The following is a 21,201-nucleotide window of genomic DNA, read 5'->3' as shown; positions in this document are numbered from 1 at the left end:
GAAACATTAACTCTGTTTCTCTCTCCGCAGATGCTGCCAGACCTGCTGAGTTTTTCCAACATTTTCTGTTTTTGTTTCAGATTTCCAGCATCTGCAGTATTTTGCTTTTATCTGAATGGAATATAGAAGTGAGGATGTTTTGCTACTGTTGTACAGGGCGTTGGTGAGACCACATCTGGAGTACTGTGTACAGTTTTGGTCTCCTTATTTAAGAAAGGTTATAAATGCACGAGAAGCAGTTCAGAGAAAGTTCACTCGACTGATTCCAGGGATGGGGGGGTGGTTTATCTTATGAGGAAAGGTTGAACAAGCTGGCCTGTATCCATTGGAGTTTAGAAGAATGAGAGGTGATCTTATTGAAACATATAAATCCTCAGGGGATTTGACAAGGTGGTTGCTGAAAGGATGTTTCCCCTTGTGGAAGAGACTAGAACGAGGGGCCACAATTTAAAAATAAGAGGTTCCCCCATTTAAGACAGATGAGAATATTTTTCTCGAGAGGGTCGTGAGCCTTTTGAGTTCTCTTTCCCAGAGGGTGGTGGTGGTAGGGCCATTCCGTATTTTCAAGGCAGAAATAGATAAGTAGATAGACCCTTGACTAATAAGGGAGTGAAAAGATATTTGGGGTAGGCAGGAATGTGGAGTTGAGGCCATAATCAGATCAGCCATGACCTTATTGAATGGCTGAGCAGGCTGAAGGGGCCAAATGGCCTGCTCCAGCTTTTATGAGCATTTGTATGTTAGTAAAATATTAATCCATAGTTAGTGAACTCCATCCATACCATGCTCCTTTGTTTAACATAGCAAAGACCACCTGAAACAATGTCGTCTTATTTGAAATTTTTTCTCAGATTTTAAATTTATGTTCATAGCAAAAAGACAATTTCTATAAGTAGGCCGAGCCTCCTGTTAATTGAAACTTACAGCCTTTAAGCGCACTTTGAATGGGATTGGGTGGTAGGGATTATCAGTTGCCCTCTTTATTAGCTCAATACACCAGATATCAGGTGGGCAGCATATCATGCCCTCCTGTCTATCAGAAAGATGGAAATGGAATGCACAGTACAGCAAGTCACTGGCACAAGTTATTAGAAAGCAATAGACTGGATCAGTCCTGAAGGATTTAAAATATCAGCTTGAGAACACATTTCTTCCATTGTCCTTGAGCTGCAAGAACTGTAGACTTCAGACTAATTATTTGTATGTGGATGAGGTTGTATTTCTGCTGCTCTCCTTTACTTTGGACTCAACAGAAACTGAACTAAAGATTGCAGGAAAAGTGCTCAGCTCTTGTTCAATTGCCTGGAGTTTGGCAGACATCAAATATCAAAGGCACTATATAAAAAGGACCTGTATGCTATACTACTGGGGAGAGTAACATGTAGTCTGGATTTCAATACTGATATGACCCAAAACAGGTAGCAGTCCCCTTATCCAGCGTTCCAAAACCTGGAAGGACCCATAACCAGCCACATTCAAAGCTGGTGCCATTTTATTCTTTATTTTTCATACTTTATTTTATGTATTGTAAGTACATGCTAGGCCTAGGACCCGAAATCAGTAAAATCCCTAAATCTGGCACACGTCCGGTCCTGAGCTTCCTGGATATGGGGTTCGGTACCTCTACATTTGAATTGCTAGCAGAAATTCACCCCCACCCAACTTTCCCCACTTTCCCTCTGCCGCACCTGCCGTTGAAATTTGTTATCATAGAGTCTGACAGCACAGAAGGAGGTCATTCAGTTTATCATGTTTTTGCCAGGAGAGCTGTCCAATTTGTCCCACTGTAATCTTCTCCGGGACCCCTGCGTTTTTCTTTCAAACAGTGGACTTAACTGATCATTTCTTTCAAACAGAGGACTTAACTGATCATTTCAAATAGACATTTGCCCTGTATATTTGAAGTAACAAGCAAACGTTTGTGTTTTTTAAAATATAATTTGAAGTAGAATGAAAGCCCCCCACAAATGGTATTGTAACTTTGTGTCCTTGCTGCAGCCTGAAATCTTAGATCTTGTAGGTCAGCATTTTCAAATAAGATGATCTGTTTTTATACCTTCATTGTTTCTGTAATGGCTTTTTACTATGTCTGGTCTTAATTGTGCCATTAAGCAAGTTGCGTTTCCACACTAGGGAGCCAGTGGCGTAGTGGTAATGTCACTGGACTGGTAATCCAGATGTCCAGGCTAATCCTTTGGAGGCACAGGAGCTGGTGGAATTTAAATTCTGTTAATAAAGTCTGGAATTGAAAAATAGCCTCACTAATGGTGAAACTATTGTTGTAAAGACCCATCTGCTTCACTAATGTCCTTTAGAAAAGGAAATCTGCCATCCTTATCTGATCTGGCCTATGTGCGACTCCAGACCCACAGCAATGCGATTGAATTTTAACTGCCCTCTGAAACAGCCCAGCAAGTCACTCGGTTCAAGTGCAAATAAGGATGGGCAACAAATGCTGGCCTTGCCAGCAATGCCCACGTTCCATGAAAGAAATTTTAAAAATTAAGGAGATGTATTGAATTCAGCATTAGTTTATAAGTAACTCATTCACTTAGATTAAAATTATGAATGGAATTTAGTGGAGCCTGCTAGAGTGGGCAGGTTGGAGGGTGGGCTGGGAGAGTTGAGTGGGGGGCCATGCATCCAACTCCCAGTGGCATGAAGTGGGTGAAATGGGAGACCTGGGAAACCCGTATGCTAATGGTGGGAAGGCAGTTAGGCTTGTTAATGAACCACTTAAAACCAATTATCCCTGAGCCCACCAGGATTTAATGGTGGCTCAGGGATTATAGGAGAGCTGCAGGGGTCTACCGTCCCTCCAAAAAGCTGCCCAGCAAATCCTTGGTTTTGTCAGCGGCCTCCTGGAGGGGCCCATTGTTCACAGGGAGTCAGTACCTGATGAAGGGACTCGGCTGAAATCCAGCAAAGATCCCTGGTGAAGGCCACGGTGTGTTACTGGTGGCAATCAGTGTTCCTGGTGGCGCTGCTGGTACTGGAGAGCTTCTGACCTCTGACTGGCCAGCAGCTGTCAGGCGAGGGATTTTCACCCTGCTGGGGATTTAATCTGACATGGGGCTCAGTGCTATCCAATTAAGTGCCTGCTTACCTTGTAATTATGTCAGGCCTCTTGGCGAAAAATGATGATGTGTCCCCACTGGTTCTTCAACTAGTGGGCAGGATCCCTGTTGCCGACAAATTCCCTCCAATGCCTCATATAGGAATTTTTACCCCACCTAATTGTACAGTTTATATTTATTACAGTTTACTTCACAGCAAGCTGTAAGAAAAATAGCTAGGAAGTAGAGGACTGATACTTAATCTACCAGGGTGTCTCTTTTCCAATTTTCCTCTTTCTGCCCCCAGACTGCCACCATTTGCTACTTTTACGGAATTTGACTCTTTCAGTTCCAGTTCCACTGGCGTTGACAACCTTGTAATAATTATGCTCATGTGTACAAACATTCATAGGATATATATCTGTCTCCATTGCACTGAACCAACCAGCAAAGGCAGGTTGAGATACCAGAGATATTAATAGCTTGTGAATGGGTAAAACTGGCAAATGAATTTCAGGTAAGTATGAGGTCATCTACTTTAGATCCAAAATGAATAGTTCACAGTACTTTGTAAAGCATGTAAGGCAAGAAGCCGTGACGGCTCAAAGAGACTTACGGGTCCATGTAGAGACATCATTAAAATGTTATGGACAGGCATGAAAAATGATGAAAAGGGCTGATGGAATGCTTGAGTTTATACCTAGAGGACTAGAATATAATGGGTTGAAAACATACTGCAACTGTACAAAGCTCTAGTTAAGCCACATGTTGAGTACTGTAAGCAGTTCTTGGCATCACACTTTACAAAAAGTGTATTGGCCCTGAAGGGAGTGCACTGTAGATTTACTTGAATGATACCTGGGCTCTAAGGTGAAAGTACACAACTAGGGTTGTATTCCCTGGAATTTAGAGGCTGTAAGGGATGATTTGATATGAGCTTTCAAGATGTTAAGGGCAACAGATAAAGTCGACAGAAATAAACTATTTTGGCTTGTTGGGGATTCTAGGACTAGGGAATATAGTCTAAAGATTAGAGCCAGAACTTTCAGGAATGAAGTTAGAAACACTTCTGCACAGAAAGTCTGGTAGAAGTTTGAAACTGCATTCAGGAAATGGCAATTGATGCTAGGTCCGTTGTTAGTTTTAAATTGAGATTAATAAATTACTGTTGACCACAGGTATTGAGGGATGTGTGGAATTGGGTCACAGGTCAACCATTGAATGGCTGAACAGGCTCAGGGAGCTAAATGACCTATTTTTATTCCTATTTCACATTGGAGCTGTTGCAGCTAAGCGTGAACCCATCAACAGCAAATGTCCATTCATGCATGCATTCCAGCAGGGTTCTCTTGATGGTAATTAGGAATGTAAAATTTGTCAGCAACCCCCACCTCCCATCCCAAATAAAAGCTGAACTATAGCACCCTAATTTCTGTGTTGGCTATGATTTGTCAAGCAATAACAATGATCAGATTTAAGCAAAAAACTGCGGATGCTGGAACTCCAAAACAAAACAAAAATACCTGGAAAAACTCAGCAGGTCTGGCAGCATCTGCGGAGAGGAGCACAGTTAACCTTTCGAGTCCGAATGACCCTTCAGCAGAACTAAGTAAAAATAGAAGTGAAATATAAGCTGGTTTAAGGGGGCGGGGGGTAGAGCTGGTTAGAGGGCCATTGATAGGTGGAGATAACCAAAAGATGACACAGACAGAAGGATAAAGAGGTGTTGAAGGTGGTGATATTATCTGAGGAATGTTCTAATTAAGGGTATAGATTTAAGATCATCTTGGTCTCTGAGGCTGTACCTTTGCCTATTCCATTGCAGGACCCTAAATTTTGTTCTAAAGTGAACCATCTACAGGTCCTATGTCTATTGAAATAGGCTTAATGAGAGTGGGAAATTTTCTCATTTCAGGGACAGTTTTTTCCACAGTTCACATAATCACACAGTGCAGAAGAGGCCCTTCAGCCCATCGAGTCTGCACCAACACGTGAGAAACACCTGACTTACCTAATCCCATTTACCAGCACTTGGCCCATAGCCTTGAATGTTATGACGTGCCAAGTGCTCATCCAGGTACTTTTTAAAGGATGCAAGGCAACCTGCCTCCACCACCCTCCCAGGCAGTGCATTCCAGACCGTCACTATCCTCTGGGTAAAAAGGTTTTACCTCAAATCCCCCCTAAACCTCCTGCCCCTCACCTTGAAATTATGTCCGCTTGTGACTGACCCTTCAACTAAGGGGAACAGCTGCTCCCTATCCACCCTGTCCATGCCCCTCATAATCTTGTACACCTCGATCAGGTCACCTCTCAGTCTTCTCTGCTCCAACGAAAACAACCCAAGTCTATCCAACTCTCCTCATAACTTAAATGTTTCATCCCAGGCAACATCCTGGTGAATCTCCTCTGCATCCCCTCCAGTGCAAACACATCCTTCCTATAATGTGGCGACCAGAACTGCACACAGTATTCCAGCTGTGGCCTCACCAAGGTTCTATACAACTCCAACATGATCTCCCTACTTTTGTAATCTGTGCCTCGATTGATAAAGGCAAGTGTCCCATATGCCTTTTTCACCACCCCACTAACATGTCCCTCCGCCTTCAGAGATCTATGGATACACACGCCAAGGTCATAAATACTTGTTTGGTCAAAATGTACTCTTGAGAGTCTGTGATTCTATGAAAAATCTGTGTTTGGGTTTCTTTGAATACTTTGGGCAGTACTTAAAACTCTAGTTTCTCGTTGCGAAGTAAAGCCTAGAGAAAAGAAAGTCTTACGTTTTGTTGCAAAATATTCTTCGGCTTGAATTGATTGTGCTTCAGTTTTGTTTATTTTGCCATTATCAATTTTTAAAAATTGTTCATAGGATGTGGGCATCACTCTCTGCCCAGCCTTTATTGTCCCATCCCTAATTGCCCTTGAGAAAGTGGTGGTGAGTTGCCTTCTTGAACCGCTACAGTCCATGTGGTGTTAATGCACCCACAGTGCTGTTAGGGAGGGAGTTCCAGGATTTTGACCCAGCTACAATGAATTTATGGCGATATGTTTCCAAGTCAGGATGGTAAGTGGCTTGGAGGGGAACTTCCTTATGTCTGCCTCCCTTGGGTTTGGAAGGTGCTGTCGAAGGAGCCTTGATGAGTTCTTGCAATGCATCATGTAGATGATACACACTGCTGCCACTGTATGTTGGTGGTGGAGGGAATGAATGTTTGTGGGTGGGATGCCAATCAAGGAGGTTGCTTTGCCCTGGATGGTGTCACCGTTTTGAGGGTTGCAGGAGATGCACTCATCTAAGCAAGCAGAGAACATTCCATCACACTCCTGACTTGTGCATTGGCGGACAGGCTTTGGGGAGTCATGAGATGAGTTATTTACTGCAGGATTCCTAGCCTCTGACCTGCTGTTGTAGCCACAGTATTTATATGGCTAGTCCAGTTCAGTTTCTGGCCAATGTAATCTGCTGGATGTTGATATTGGGTGATTCAGTGATGGTAATGCCATTGAATGTCAAAGGTGGTGGTTAGATTCTTGTTGGAGATGGTAATTGCCTGGCACTTGTGTGGCGCAAAAGTTACTTGCCACTTGTCAGCCCAAGCCTGGATATTGTCCAGGTCTTTAACATGGACTGCTTCAGTATCTAGAGTTGTGAATGGTGCTGAACATTGTGTAATCATGAGCATTCATCCCCACTTCTGACCTTATGATGGAAGGAAGGCCATTGATGAAGCAGCTGAAGATGGTTGGGCTGAGGATGCTACCCTGAGGAACTCCTACAGTGAGGTCCTGGAACTGAGATGATTGACTCCAACAACCACAGCCATCTTCCTTTGTGCTAGGCATGACTCCAATCAGTGAAGACCTTTCCCCCTGATTCCCATTGACACCAGTCTTGCTAGGACTCCTTGATGCCACCCTTGGTCAAATGCTGCCTTGATGTCATGGGCAGTCACTCTCACATCACCTCTGGAGTTCAGCTCTTTTGTCCATGTTTGAATCAAGGTGGTAATGAGGTCAGGAACTGAGTGATCCTTGCAGACCCAAACTGAGTGATCCTTGCAGACCCAAACTGAGTGATCCTTGCAGACCCAAACTGAGTGATCCTTGCAGACCCAAACTGAGTGATCCTTGCAGACCCAAACTGAGTGATCCTTGCAGACCCAAACTGAGTGATCCTTGCAGACCCAAACTGAGTGATCCTTGCAGACCCAAACTGAGTGATCCTTGCAGACCCAAACTGAGTGATCCTTGCAGACCCAAACTGAGTGATCCTTGCAGACCCAAACTGAGTGATCCTTGCAGACCCAAACTGAGTGATCCTTGCAGACCCAAACTGAGTGATCCTTGCAGACCCAAACTGAGTGATCCTTGCAGACCCAAACTGAGTGATCCTTGCAGACCCAAACTGAGTGATCCTTGCAGACCCAAACTGAGTGATCCTTGCAGACCCAAACTGAGTGATCCTTGCAGACCCAAACTGAGTGATCCTTGCAGACCCAAACTGAGTGATCCTTGCAGACCCAAACTGAGTGATCCTTGCAGACCCAAACTGAGTGATCCTTGCAGACCCAAACTGAGTGATCCTTGCAGACCCAAACTGAGTGATCCTTGCAGACCCAAACTGAGTGATCCTTGCAGACCCAAACTGAGTGATCCTTGCAGACCCAAACTGAGTGATCCTTGCAGACCCAAACTGAGTGATCCTTGCAGACCCAAACTGAGTGATCCTTGCAGACCCAAACTGAGTGATCCTTGCAGACCCAAACTGAGTGATCCTTGCAGACCCAAACTGAGTGATCCTTGCAGACCCAAACTGAGTGATCCTTGCAGACCCAAACTGAGTGATCCTTGCAGACCCAAACTGAGTGATCCTTGCAGACCCAAACTGAGTGATCCTTGCAGACCCAAACTGAGTGATCCTTGCAGACCCAAACTGAGTGATCCTTGCAGACCCAAACTGAGTGATCCTTGCAGACCCAAACTGAGTGATCCTTGCAGACCCAAACTGAGTGATCCTTGCAGACCCAAACTGAGTGATCCTTGCAGACCCAAACTGAGTGATCCTTGCAGACCCAAACTGAGTGATCCTTGCAGACCCAAACTGAGTGATCCTTGCAGACCCAAACTGAGTGATCCTTGCAGACCCAAACTGAGTGATCCTTGCAGACCCAAACTGAGTGATCCTTGCAGACCCAAACTGAGTGATCCTTGCAGACCCAAACTGAGTGATCCTTGCAGACCCAAACTGAGTGATCCTTGCAGACCCAAACTGAGTGATCCTTGCAGACCCAAACTGAGTGATCCTTGCAGACCCAAACTGAGTGATCCTTGCAGACCCAAACTGAGTGATCCTTGCAGACCCAAACTGAGTGATCCTTGCAGACCCAAACTGAGTGATCCTTGCAGACCCAAACTGAGTGATCCTTGCAGACCCAAACTGAGTGATCCTTGCAGACCCAAACTGAGTGATCCTTGCAGACCCAAACTGAGTGATCCTTGCAGACCCAAACTGAGTGATCCTTGCAGACCCAAACTGAGTGATCCTTGCAGACCCAAACTGAGTGATCCTTGCAGACCCAAACTGAGTGATCCTTGCAGACCCAAACTGAGTGATCCTTGCAGACCCAAACTGAGTGATCCTTGCAGACCCAAACTGAGTGATCCTTGCAGACCCAAACTGAGTGATCCTTGCAGACCCAAACTGAGTGATCCTTGCAGACCCAAACTGAGTGATCCTTGCAGACCCAAACTGAGTGATCCTTGCAGACCCAAACTGAGTGATCCTTGCAGACCCAAACTGAGTGATCCTTGCAGACCCAAACTGAGTGATCCTTGCAGACCCAAACTGAGTGATCCTTGCAGACCCAAACTGAGTGATCCTTGCAGACCCAAACTGAGTGATCCTTGCAGACCCAAACTGAGTGATCCTTGCAGACCCAAACTGAGTGATCCTTGCAGACCCAAACTGAGTGATCCTTGCAGACCCAAACTGAGTGATCCTTGCAGACCCAAACTGAGTGATCCTTGCAGACCCAAACTGAGTGATCCTTGCAGACCCAAACTGAGTGATCCTTGCAGACCCAAACTGAGTGATCCTTGCAGACCCAAACTGAGTGATCCTTGCAGACCCAAACTGAGTGATCCTTGCAGACCCAAACTGAGTGATCCTTGCAGACCCAAACTGAGTGATCCTTGCAGACCCAAACTGAGTGATCCTTGCAGACCCAAACTGAGTGATCCTTGCAGACCCAAACTGAGTGATCCTTGCAGACCCAAACTGAGTGATCCTTGCAGACCCAAACTGAGTGATCCTTGCAGACCCAAACTGAGTGATCCTTGCAGACCCAAACTGAGTGATCCTTGCAGACCCAAACTGAGTGATCCTTGCAGACCCAAACTGAGTGATCCTTGCAGACCCAAACTGAGTGATCCTTGCAGACCCAAACTGAGTGATCCTTGCAGACCCAAACTGAGCGTTATTGAGCAGGTTATTCTAAGCAAGTGCCACTTGATAGCACTGTTGATGACCCCTTCCATCACTACTGAAGTTGATGTGTAGGGGTGAAGGTGAATGAGAACCCTGCGACTGAGAGTGAGCCACACGCACATGCACACGCGCCCTTTTAACATGCACGTGATATTAAGCTAACTGGCCTATAGTTACCTGCTTTTTGTCTGTCTCCCTTTTTGTATAAGGGCATTCCATTGGCAATTTTCCAGTCTCCTGGGACTTGTCCAGAATCTAAGGATTCCTGGAAGATTACTAGTAGTGCATCCACTATCTCTGTAGCTACTTCCTTTAATGTCTTGGGATACAACCCATCAGGTCCAGGGGACCTATCGGCCTTTAGCCCCATTAGTTTCTCTAGTACATTTTCTCTAGTGATAGTTATTATATTTATTTCCTCCCCCACTTTTGTCCATTGATTATTTAGTATTCACCCCTCTCTCACGTATACTAACTTTCTCCGCTCTCTCGTGCTCACACTTCCCTCTCTCCCACACTCACTCACGTTTTCCCCTCCCCCTCACACTCATCACACTCGCCATTCTCTCACACACTCGCTTGCACGTCCCTCTCTCACTCATTCTCATTCAATCCTCCCTATCTCATGCACCCAGAAACATATAACCCTCTCTCTCATTCAGGCTTATTCCTGTCTCTCACAAATGCACTCACTCCTTTCTCGCGCGCACACACACTTGCTCACACTAAACCTCTCCCCCTCTCTCGCCACACACTCACTTGCCCACTCCCACACACTCACTCGCCCACTCCCTCACACTCACTCACTCCTCTCTCACTCAGTCACCCCTCTCTCTCTCTCTCACTTACTCACGCTAACCCCTCACTCACTCCTCTCTCACTGACCCCTCTCACTCAATCACTCACTCACTCTTGCCCCCTCTCTCTCTCACTCAGTCACCAATGGTGAGCACACACACTGTCCCCTCTCTTTGCACACATTCACACTCTCCTCTCTTGCATGCATTCATACTCTCCCCCCTCCTCTAACTCTTGCCTGAGCCCTCCTGCCCACGCCCTCTCTCCCCCCTCTCCTGCTCCCTCTCTCTCTCTCCCTCCCCCCCGCCTCTCTCTCTCTCTCTCTCTCTCTCTCTCTCTCTCTCTCTCTCTCTATCTTCCCCCCTCCCCCCGCTCCACTCTTCCTACCATCTCCCTCGCTGCCTCCCTTTGCCCCGCACGCTCTCTTTCTCCCCCATGCTTGCGCACGTGCTCTTGCTCACTTACTCTCTAGTATTTTTCAAATGTGAGTCAGTTGAATGTCTAATAAGTTTGGCTGGTTCAGTTCAGAGGGCTCGGGGGCCACAAACTAGGACGTGAGTTGGACAAGCCTGCACTTCGAGTTGAATTTTCATACTGGACCTTTCGTGTTATCCGTGCTACTGGTTGCTTTTAAGGCTGCTAGCTTTGTACTGATAAAGGTTAATGCTGCTTTTATAGCCTTGTATTTACAGCTAGCTTTTCTTTTGTTTTTGTGTTAATCAAATTATATTTTTATCGTCTTAGGGCTATCAAGAATGCCAAAGGACTCCACAGTAAGAAGGAGGTGCCAATCCACCGTGTTGCTGATATCTCTGGGGTAGGCTACACCGCACAATCACATTTTTTTAAAGTGGAAAAGCTTAATTTTATTGTTTGGTTGCTGAATTCTGAAAATGTTTAAAGCCTATGATGCTGGAAAAATTATTTTATAAAATGAATGCACACAGTCTTGTTGCTATTGTGTTGGAAATGTGCAGACCCAGTGCTCATTGTGCAACATCGCTTGTTTTATATTTGATGTTTATTTGTTGTGAATTAAAACAAAAACAGTATAGATGCCATTCTAGATATATTGATGTTTTCTTCACCCTTTCTAAATGCAAGCCCTTCTTTTTGCTTGTGATTTAAACTGATTTTGGTGCAGCCAGTATGTGGCAAAGTCTGACGTATAGATGCCTAAGTTTGGTATTTTATTTTTTAAACTAGTTATGAAATCATCAGCAAAAGTGTGAACTGGTAATGAGAGGTGAGATTTCAGATATCAAGAAGGAAGAATGGGAAGATAGCAAAGCCCTAGCAAACTCTGGTTAATCGCAAAAGTGACAGGATGAACCAACTGTAGTGCAAGTCAAGCCATGGGAGGAAACCAGATACTGAATGTTGTGAAGAGAGATTTTTTGGAAGACCAGTGATAGCTTATTTGGAAGTGCATGGTTCTAGTTCCTGTCAAATACTTTGGCAGTGCCAAAGGCTTTGGAGGTATCTGAGACTCAAGTTCTTAAGAGAAAAGAAGTAACCCCAGTGCAGATAGTGAGCCATAGTAGGATGGCCACATTGTGCTAGTCATGATCATTAGTATGGATTTCAGCATGGATTTTGTCCCATTCACAACTCTAATAAGAGAAAAGCATATGCCATCCCACAGCACAACCTGGCTGGCCTCCATTTTTGTGTAGATATGTGGCAGTTAACATTCCTAATTGTAGTACAGAAAGTTTTCCCACCCCGTCAACATTTGCCTGAAGACCTGTGCAGCTGCAACAGCAAATATCAAAAAGCTTGAAACCATCCAGCACATCAACCACTGGACTTATGACCCATTACTTCAATTATAGGCCCATTGTGTCTGCTGTATTTGCTATCAACAGATTCATTGCAGCAACGCACCAGAGTTACTTCAGTAGCATTTCTCTGTAACCTCTGCCTACCACTGAGGAAAATCAACAATGCCATTGGACTGTCTTGATTTTGATGTGTATCACTGTTGCTTTATCACTACTGTGTTTATTCCTTACCTGATGCCACATCGGAGCACCATTCCCACAAGAATTGCACTGGTTCAGGAGGAGAGCCCATCACTGTCAGGGATGTGTGTTTTGTAATAATACAGATAAAAGATTACAATCCCTACAAGGGTGAATTCCACAAACAGTTACACATTTGGAAGTTTGTTAAAGATGAAAAGAACCTGAACATACCCGTTACCAACACATGAGGTCACAAAGGGTGTCACTATCTTCTCAATAACTAGTGGTGGGCATTAAATATAGCTTGGCCAGCAACTTGCATACATTATTAATAAATACATTTTTTAAAAAGCAGAAGAAAATGGAGCAGCTCAAAGGGCAGAAGGGAATAGTATGAGCATAAGTAAACTTCTAAGAATCTCTGGGACTAAGAGTTTGAAGAGATGGCATTGCAAAGCATTACAAAATATCAAGATTATTTACATCCCACTCAGCCCAATAGGTCAATGCAGTGTTTATGCTCCACGTGAGCTATCTCCCAAGCCTCTTCATCTAACCCTATTGAGATTTTCTTTTCAATTTTTGCTTGTTATGAATCCAGCATCCCCTTAAGCACATCTTTCATATTTGCCTTTGTGGCAGTGAATTCCATATTCTAACCACTTTCTGGGTAAAGAAGTTTCTGCTGAATTCCTTATTGGATTCATTAATGATGATCCTACATGTATGACCCCTAGCTCTGGTCTGGCCTGCAAGTGAAAACATCTTTATGTCTGTCCATTCGACCCTTTAATAATTTGAACTTCTCGATTAGGCTACCCCTCAGTCTTTTTTCCTAGAGAAAGGAGCCCCAGCATGTTCAATATTTCCTCTTAGATGTAGCCCCTCAGTTTTGCTTTCATTTTTGTACATCATTTTTTGCTTTTTCTGCAGTGCCTCCATATTTTTTTTTAGTAACATGGAGACCAGAACCTTGGATGGTCAAGTGTGCATTATCCAAGCTTCTATGCAAGTTTACCATATTTTCTCTGCTTTTCAACTCTACCTCTTTGGAAATGAACCCCAGTACTTGGCTTTTCTATGTTGTTAGAAACATCCATCACTATTTTTATTGATTTGTGTATTAGTACCTGCAAATCAATCAGTTTCTTTACCTAATTAAGATGCTTATTTTCAAACAAGTGTGTAATCTCCTTGCCATACCAAAATGTCCTTCCTTAAACTTGCCTATATTAAATTTTATTTGCCAATTACATGCCCATCCTACAAATTTATTCATGTCTTCCTTTATTTGTTGTAGTTATTCTCTGTATTAACTGCACACCCCAATCTGGTGTCATCCACATGTTTTGAAACTATGCTTCAAATTGATCAATCCAGATTGCTTGGTAAGTGGTTAAACAATTGTGGCTTGGTACTTGGGGATGTAAGAAAAGTTAAGGACTGCTGTAATCAGAGATCTTATTGGAGTCCAGAAATTGGGGACTACTCAGAAATAAAATATAGCCATTTATCCCTCAAACAGCATCACAGAAACAGATTATCTGCTTATTATCACATTGCTATTTTTGGGATCTTGTTGTGCATAAGTTTGGCTGTTGCTATCCTCCAAAACAATGGTGACTACTTAATTGGCTGTGACGTGCTTTGAGATGTCCGGTGTTCATGAAAAGTACTATATTTATGTAATAAAAACAAAAAAACTGCGGATGCTGGAAATCCAAAACAAAAACAGAATTACCTGGAAAAACTCAGCAGGTCTGGCAGCATCGGCGGAGAAGAAAAGAGTTGACGTTTCGAGTCCTCATGACCCTTCGACAGAACTTGAGTTCGAGTCCAGGAAAGAGCTGAAATATAAGCTGGTTTAAGGTGTGTGTGTGGGGGGCGGAGAGATAGAGAGACAGAGGTGGAGGGGGTTGGTGTGGTTGTAAGGACAAACAAGCAGTGATAGAAGCAGATCATCAAAAGATGTCAACGACAATAGTACAATAGAACACATAGGTGTTAAAGTTAAAGTTGGTGATATTATCTAAACGAATGTGCTAATTAAGAATGGATGGTAGGGCACTCAAGGTACAGCTCTAGTGGGTTTTTTTTTAATTTTTTTTTTATATAATGGAAATAGGTGGGAAAAGGAAAATCTTTATAATTTATTGGAAAAAAAAGAAGGGGGAAACAGAAAGGGGGTGGGGATGGGGGAGGGAGCTCACGACCTAAAGTTGTTGAATTCAGTATTCAGTCCGGAAGGCTGTAAAGTCCCTAGTCGGAAGATGAGGTGTTGTTCCTCCAGTTTGCGTTGGGCTTCACTGGAACAATGCAGCAAGCCAAGGACAGACATGTGGGCAAGAGAGCAGGGTGGAGTGTTAAAATGGCAAGCGACAGGGAGGTTTGGGTCATTCTTGCGGACAGACCGCAGGTGTTCTGCAAAGCGGTCGCCCAGCTTACGTTTGGTCTCTCCAATGTAGAGGAGACCACATTGGGAGCAACGAATGCAGTAGACTAAGTTGGGGGAAATGCAAGTGAAATGCTGCTTCACTTGGAAGGAGTGTTTGGGTCCTTGGACGGTGAGGAGAGAGGAAGTGAAGGGGCAGGTGTTGCATCTTTTGCGTGGGCATGGGGTTGTGCCATAGGAGGGGGTTGAGGAGTAGGGGGTGATGGAGGAGTGGACCAGGGTGTCCCGGAGGGAGCGATCCCTACGGAATGCCGATAAGGGGGGTGAAGGGAAGATGTGTTTGGTGGTGGCGTCATGCTGGAGTTGGCGGAAATGGCGGAGGATGATCCTTTGAATGCGGAGGCTGGTGGGGTGATAAGTGAGGACAAGGGGGACCCTATCATGTTTCTGGGAGGGAGGAGAAGGAGTGAGGGCGGATGCGCAGGAGATGGGCCGGACACGGTTGAGGGCCCTGTCAACGACCGTGGGTGGAAAACCTCGGTTAAGGAAGAAGGAGGACATGTCAGAGGAACTGTTTTTGAATGTAGCATCATCGGAACAGATGCGACGGAGGCGAAGGAACTGAGAGAATGGGATGGAGTCCTTACAGGAAGCGGGGTTTGAGGAGCTGTAGTCGAGATAGCTGTGGGAGTCGGTGGGTTTGTAATGGATATTGGTGGACAGTCTATCACCAGAGATTGAGACAGAGAGGTCAAGGAAGGGAAGGGAAGTGTCAGAGATGGACCACGTGAAAATGATGGAGGGGTGGAGATTGGAAGCAAAATTAATAAATTTTTCCAACTCCTGACGAGAGCATGAAGCGGCACCGAAATAATCATCGATGTACCGGAGAAAGAGTTGTGGAAGGGGGCCGGAGTAGGACTGCAACAAGGAATGTTCCACATACCCCATAAAGAGACAGGCATAGCTGGGGCCCATGCGGGTACCCATAGCCACACCTTTTATTTGGAGGAAGTGAGAGGAGTTGAAGGAGAAATTGTTCAGCGTGAGAACAAGTTCAGCCAGACGGAGGAGAGTAGTGGTGGATGGGGATTGTTCGGGCCTCTGTTCGAGGAAGAAGCTAAGGGCCCTCAGACCATCCTGGTGGGGGATGGAGGTGTAGAGGGATTGGACGTCCATGGTGAAGAGGAAGCGGTAGGGGCCAGGGAACTGGAAATTGTTGATGTGACGTAAGGTGTCAGAGGAATCACGGATGTAGGTGGGAAGGGACTGGACAAGGGGAGAGAGAAGGGAGTCAAGATAACGAGAAATGAGTTCTGTGGGGCAGGAGCAAGCTGAGACGATCGGTCTACCGGGGCAGTTCTGTTTCTGGCGCACTGACCTCTACCTCGTGGAGGCTGAGCGTCAACTCGCAGACACTTCCTCCTACCTCTCCCTGGACCATGACCCCACCACTGAACATCAAGCCACTGTTTCCAGGACTGTCACTGACCTCATCTCCTCTGGGGATCTCCCTCCCACAGCTTCCAACCTGATAGTCGCCCAACCTCGGACGGCCCGCTTCTATCTCCTACCCAAAATCCACAAACAGAACTGCCCCGGTAGACCGATCGTCTCAGCTTGCTCCTGCCCCACAGAACTCATTTCTCGTTATCTTGACTCCCTTCTCTCTCCCCTTGTCCAGTCCCTTCCCACCTACATCCGTGATTCCTCTGACACCTTTCGTCACATCAACAATTTCCAGTTCCCTGGCCCCTACCGCTTCCTCTTCACCATGGACGTCCAATCCCTCTACACCTCCATCCCCCACCAGGATGGTCTGAGGGCCCTTAGCTTCTTCCTCGAACAGAGGCCCGAACAATCCCCATCCACCACTACTCTCCTCCGTCTGGCTGAACTTGTTCTCACGCTGAACAATTTCTCCTTCAACTCCTCTCACTTCCTCCAAATAAAAGGTGTGGCTATGGGTACCCGCATGGGCCCCAGCTATGCCTGTCTCTTTATGGGGTATGTGGAACATTCCTTGTTGCAGTCCTACTCCGGCCCCCTTCCACAACTCTTTCTCCGGTACATCGATGATTATTTCGGTGCCGCTTCATGCTCTCGTCAGGAGTTGGAAAAATTTATTAATTTTGCTTCCAATCTCCACCCCTCCATCATTTTCACGTGGTCCATCTCTGACACTTCCCTTCCCTTCCTTGACCTCTCTGTCTCAATCTCTGGTGATAGACTGTCCACCAATATCCATTACAAACCCACCGACTCCCACAGCTATCTCGACTACAGCTCCTCACACCCCACTTCCTGTAAGGACTCCATCCCATTCTCTCAGTTCTTTCGCCTCCGTCGCATCTGTTCCGATGATGCTACATTCAAAAACAGTTCCTCTGACATGTCCTCCTTCTTCCTTAACCGAGGTTTTCCACCCACGGTCGTTGACAGGGCCCTCAACCGTGTCCAGCCCATCTCCTGCGCATCCGCCCTCACTCCTTCTCCTCCCTCCCAGAAACATGATAGGGTCCCCCTTGTCCTCACTTATCACCCCACCAGCCTCCGCATTCAAAGGATCATCCTCCGCCATTTCCGCCAACTCCAGCATGACGCCACCACCAAACACATCTTCCCTTCACCCCCCTTATCGGCATTCCGCAGGGATCGCTCCCTCCGGGACACCCTGGTCCACTCCTCCATCACCCCCTACTCCTCAACCCCCTCCTATGGCACAACCCCATGCCCACGCAAAAGATGCAATACCTGCCCCTTCACTTCCTCTCTCCTCACCGTCCAAGGACCCAAACACTCCTTTCAAGTGAAGCAGCATTTCACTTGCATTTCCCCCAACTTAGTCTACTGCATTCGTTGCTCCCAATGTGGTCTCCTCTACATTGGGGAGACCAAACGTAAGCTGGGCGACCGCTTTGCAGAACACCTGCGGTCTGTCCGCAAGAATGACCCAAACCTCCCTGTCGCTTGCCATTTTAACACTCCACCCTGCTCTCTTGCCCACATGTCTGTCCTTGGCTTGCTGCATTGTTCCAGTGAAGCCCAACGCAAACTGGAGGAACAACACCTCATCTTCCGACTAGGGACTTTACAGCCTTCCGGACTGAATATTGAATTCAACAACTTTAGGTCGTGAGCTCCCTCCCCCATCCCCACCCCCTTTCTGTTTCCCCCTTCTTTTTTTTCCAATAAATTATGAAGATTTTCCTTTTCCCACCTATTTCCATTATATAAAAAAAAAATAAAAAAAACACCCACTAGAGCTATACCTTGAGTGCCCTACCATCCGTTCTTAATTAGCACATTCGTTTAGATAATATCACCAACTTTAACTTTAACACCTATGTGTTCTATTGTACTATTGTCGTTGACATCTTTTGATGATCTGCTTCTATCACTGCTTGTTTGTCCCTACAACCACACCAACCCCCTCCACCTCTCTGTCTCTCTATCTCTCCGCCCCCCACACACACACCTTAAACCAGCTTATATTTCAGCTCTTTCCTGGACTCGAACTCAAGTTTTGTCGAAGGGTCATGAGGACTCGAAACGTCAACTCTTTTCTTCTCCGCCGATGCTGCCAGACCTGCTGAGTTTTTCCAGGTAATTCTGTTTTTGTTCTATATTTATGTAAGGTTGTCCATCTGTCTTTCCTGTCTGCTTGCTTGTCTGTTTCTCCTCTGCTTGCCTGCTCGCCAGCCCATCTCCCCTCTGCCTGTCTGCCCACCTGTGTCTCCTCTGCCTGCCCGCCGCTTATCTGTCTCCTCTGCCTGTGGCCTGGCTCTCCCCTGCCCGCCTGCTTCTCCTCTGCCCACCTGCCCAACCAAACTATTCCTCCTCTGATTTGCCTAACTTCTGTTCCCAAAAAGTATCCTGTAAATTTAATTAGCAGATATATAGGTGAGAAACATTACTTGTTGATGCCATTTTGGTTTGAGGCTATAGATTTAGTTGAGGCTTACTTGTATTGATCAAAATGAATTTGAAGTGTGAATAATCCAGTTGTGCACCTGAGGTCTTATCCAAAGGTTGTCTGGCCAGAGATGGATGTTTGAAATTTTAAAAATATGCTACAGTGTGATTGATCATAAATGCACTATTTGTTTTAGAGTAGAAGGATATGATTGTATTTCTCCCCTGCCACTGACACATGCTGCCTGGGTGATCAAAGTGTTTTTATGTGTGAAATTAGTGTTTTCTTACTCTCAGTATGGTTTCTCCCAGTTTAAATGATCCCAGCAGCAAGCTTTTTGTGACTGTAAAAATTAAAGAGATTATTTATCATCACACACTTGCCCTCAAGATTTAACACAATATCTCAAACACACTATCATAATCACAAATTAGATACAGATGAAGGAAAAAGCAAATCAGATAGTAATTATTTCAGTCTCTTTCGCTGAATGCCATTAGTTTCTTAGATTAATTAATACATTGGCAGGAGTGCAGGTCTTGTATACCTGTCCAAAGTTGTCCTTCCAAAAAATGTGGTGGGTTGGGCTGATACACGTCCTGTGGTGTAGCCTTTCATAGTTGGAGAGTTTGAGACATCCAAGTTCTTTGTGTTTGGACGTAGAGCCATAACAATACTAGGAAAGTTCAATGGGGTCCATTTCTTATTCGCCTATCACCCGTGGAGTTTTGATGTCTCAGTTGTCCCTGGTGAAACATGGGGACAAGTTGTCTTAAAACCCCACTGCCTGTAGGTTTTGGTCCATTCTTAAACGATGAGATGTGTGAATCTCTCAAGTGGCTGTGAGATGCCTTGACTCAGGTCCATATTTAACCAGGTATTGGCCACAGACTGTATTGTCTTGCTGTTCAAATGCCAAAGAAGTCACATGGTATGCAATGGCCCTCTTAAGCTTTTGTGTCAATTTTTTTAAAAAAAGCTTTAAAATTTATAATACCTTCATGTACTGGGCAAGACAAATGGTAAAATTGGAGAATAGCTGCCACTAGGCTGCTGTTTCCCATCTAGCAACGTTTGATAGAAATTATTGGTGAGGTCATGGAGCAAGAAAGACTTGCATTAACATAGTGCCTTCCATGACTCGAGTGCTTCACAACCAATGATGTACTCCTGAAATGTAGTCACTGTTGAAATGTAGGAAGTTCAACAGCCATTTTAACCTCACTGCAATGTGGTAATGACCAAGTAGTCTCCTGATGTTGACTAAGGGAAAATATTGGCCAGACGACCAGGGAGAAATGTCCTGTTTATCTTCGGTAAATGGCATTGGACCTTTTATATTCACCTGAGAGAACAGACTTCATTGTTTCATCTGAAAGACTGCAGCTCTGAAGGTGCTGCACTCTTTCAGCACTAGATTTTTAATCTCCATCCTCTGACATGGGACTTGAATCCACAACCTTCTGGCTTTGAGCTGAGAGTGCAACCAACTGAACTGTGGCTGGCAAAATGGAAAAGGTTGGCCAAAGCTGTGGTATGGTCTGAAGCAAGTTTGCCTCACTTTATTATTAACCCTTTTGTCCCAGTAGAATGTAAACAGTAGCCTCCCAGTTAAGTCAAACTATTACTGACCATACTGCTAAATGCCTGTTTGCCTAGGAGCTGTGTAACTGCTCCTTGTTTGCTGATTGTAAATAGGAGTCAGTCCACTTTTCGTTTAGACTGGCTACTCGGGGAATAGAGGGAAGCAGAGAAATGCTGTCTTGTATCTGAAAGCTCAGAAAAAGTCAATCTTGTTTTGCTCTTGCACAGATTAAACAGGGCCCTCCTTTTTGACACAGGGGATGTTAAGATAGATTACCAGAAGCATGGTTGAAGAGTTAGGTTTTAAGGAGCATCTTAAATAAAGAGAGAGCAGTAAAGAGGTGGAGAGGTTTATGGCGGGGATTTCGGAACTTAGGACTGAAGGCTGTCACCAATGGCGGGGTGGTAAAAGTTGGAATTTGTCAGATACCAGAATCAACGGAGGACAGAGAAATTGAAGGCTAGTAGAGCTGAAGGAGGTTACAGAAGTAGTGAGGGTGAAGCCATTGAGGGAATTGGCAATAAGGGTGACAGATTTAAAATTGAAACCTTGTCGGATTGGGAGCCAGTGTAGATTAGCAAGCATAGTGCTGATGAGTTAATGAGAGTTCGGCCAAGTAAGAAACGGGCAACAGAGATTCGGGGTGCTCAAGTGTATGTAGGATGGAAATTGGAAGGCTGGCAGGAGAGCATTGGAAGAATCAAGTTTATACATAGAGAGTTCAGAAGCAGATGAGCTGAGGCATGGTTGGAGTCTGGCGACATTGGGAAGGTGACAATAGACAGTTTTATTAGTTACGGAATGAGTATATATTCGGAGACTCATTTCAGGATCAAACACAACACCAAGATTGGGAGCTGTCTGGCTCAGTTTCGGACAGTTGGGATGGAAGCCATGGCCAGGGACAGCAGTTTGTGATGGAGACTAAAGCCAGTTATGTCAGTCATCTCAATATTTGGCTGGAGGAAATTTCTGCTCATCCAATTTTGTATGTCAG

General features: G+C 45.2%; 1 protein-coding gene across 1 annotated transcript in view; it reads left to right on the top strand.

The window, feature by feature from the left end:
- Positions 1-21,201, top strand: part of snd1 (staphylococcal nuclease and tudor domain containing 1) — a 946,160-nt gene that overhangs the window by 256,788 nt on the left and 668,171 nt on the right. The window contains exon 14 of the mRNA XM_041202041.1: positions 11,089-11,161. Within this exon, the coding sequence (XP_041057975.1) occupies positions 11,089-11,161 (73 nt within the window). The remainder of the gene's footprint in view (positions 1-11,088; positions 11,162-21,201) is intronic.

The sequence above is a fragment of the Carcharodon carcharias genome, chromosome 13 (assembly GCF_017639515.1).
Source record: "Carcharodon carcharias isolate sCarCar2 chromosome 13, sCarCar2.pri, whole genome shotgun sequence".
Classification (NCBI taxonomy): Eukaryota; Metazoa; Chordata; class Chondrichthyes; order Lamniformes; family Lamnidae; genus Carcharodon; species Carcharodon carcharias.
Note: the sequence above shows the minus strand (reverse complement) of the source record. Positions and strands in the feature narration are given on the sequence as shown.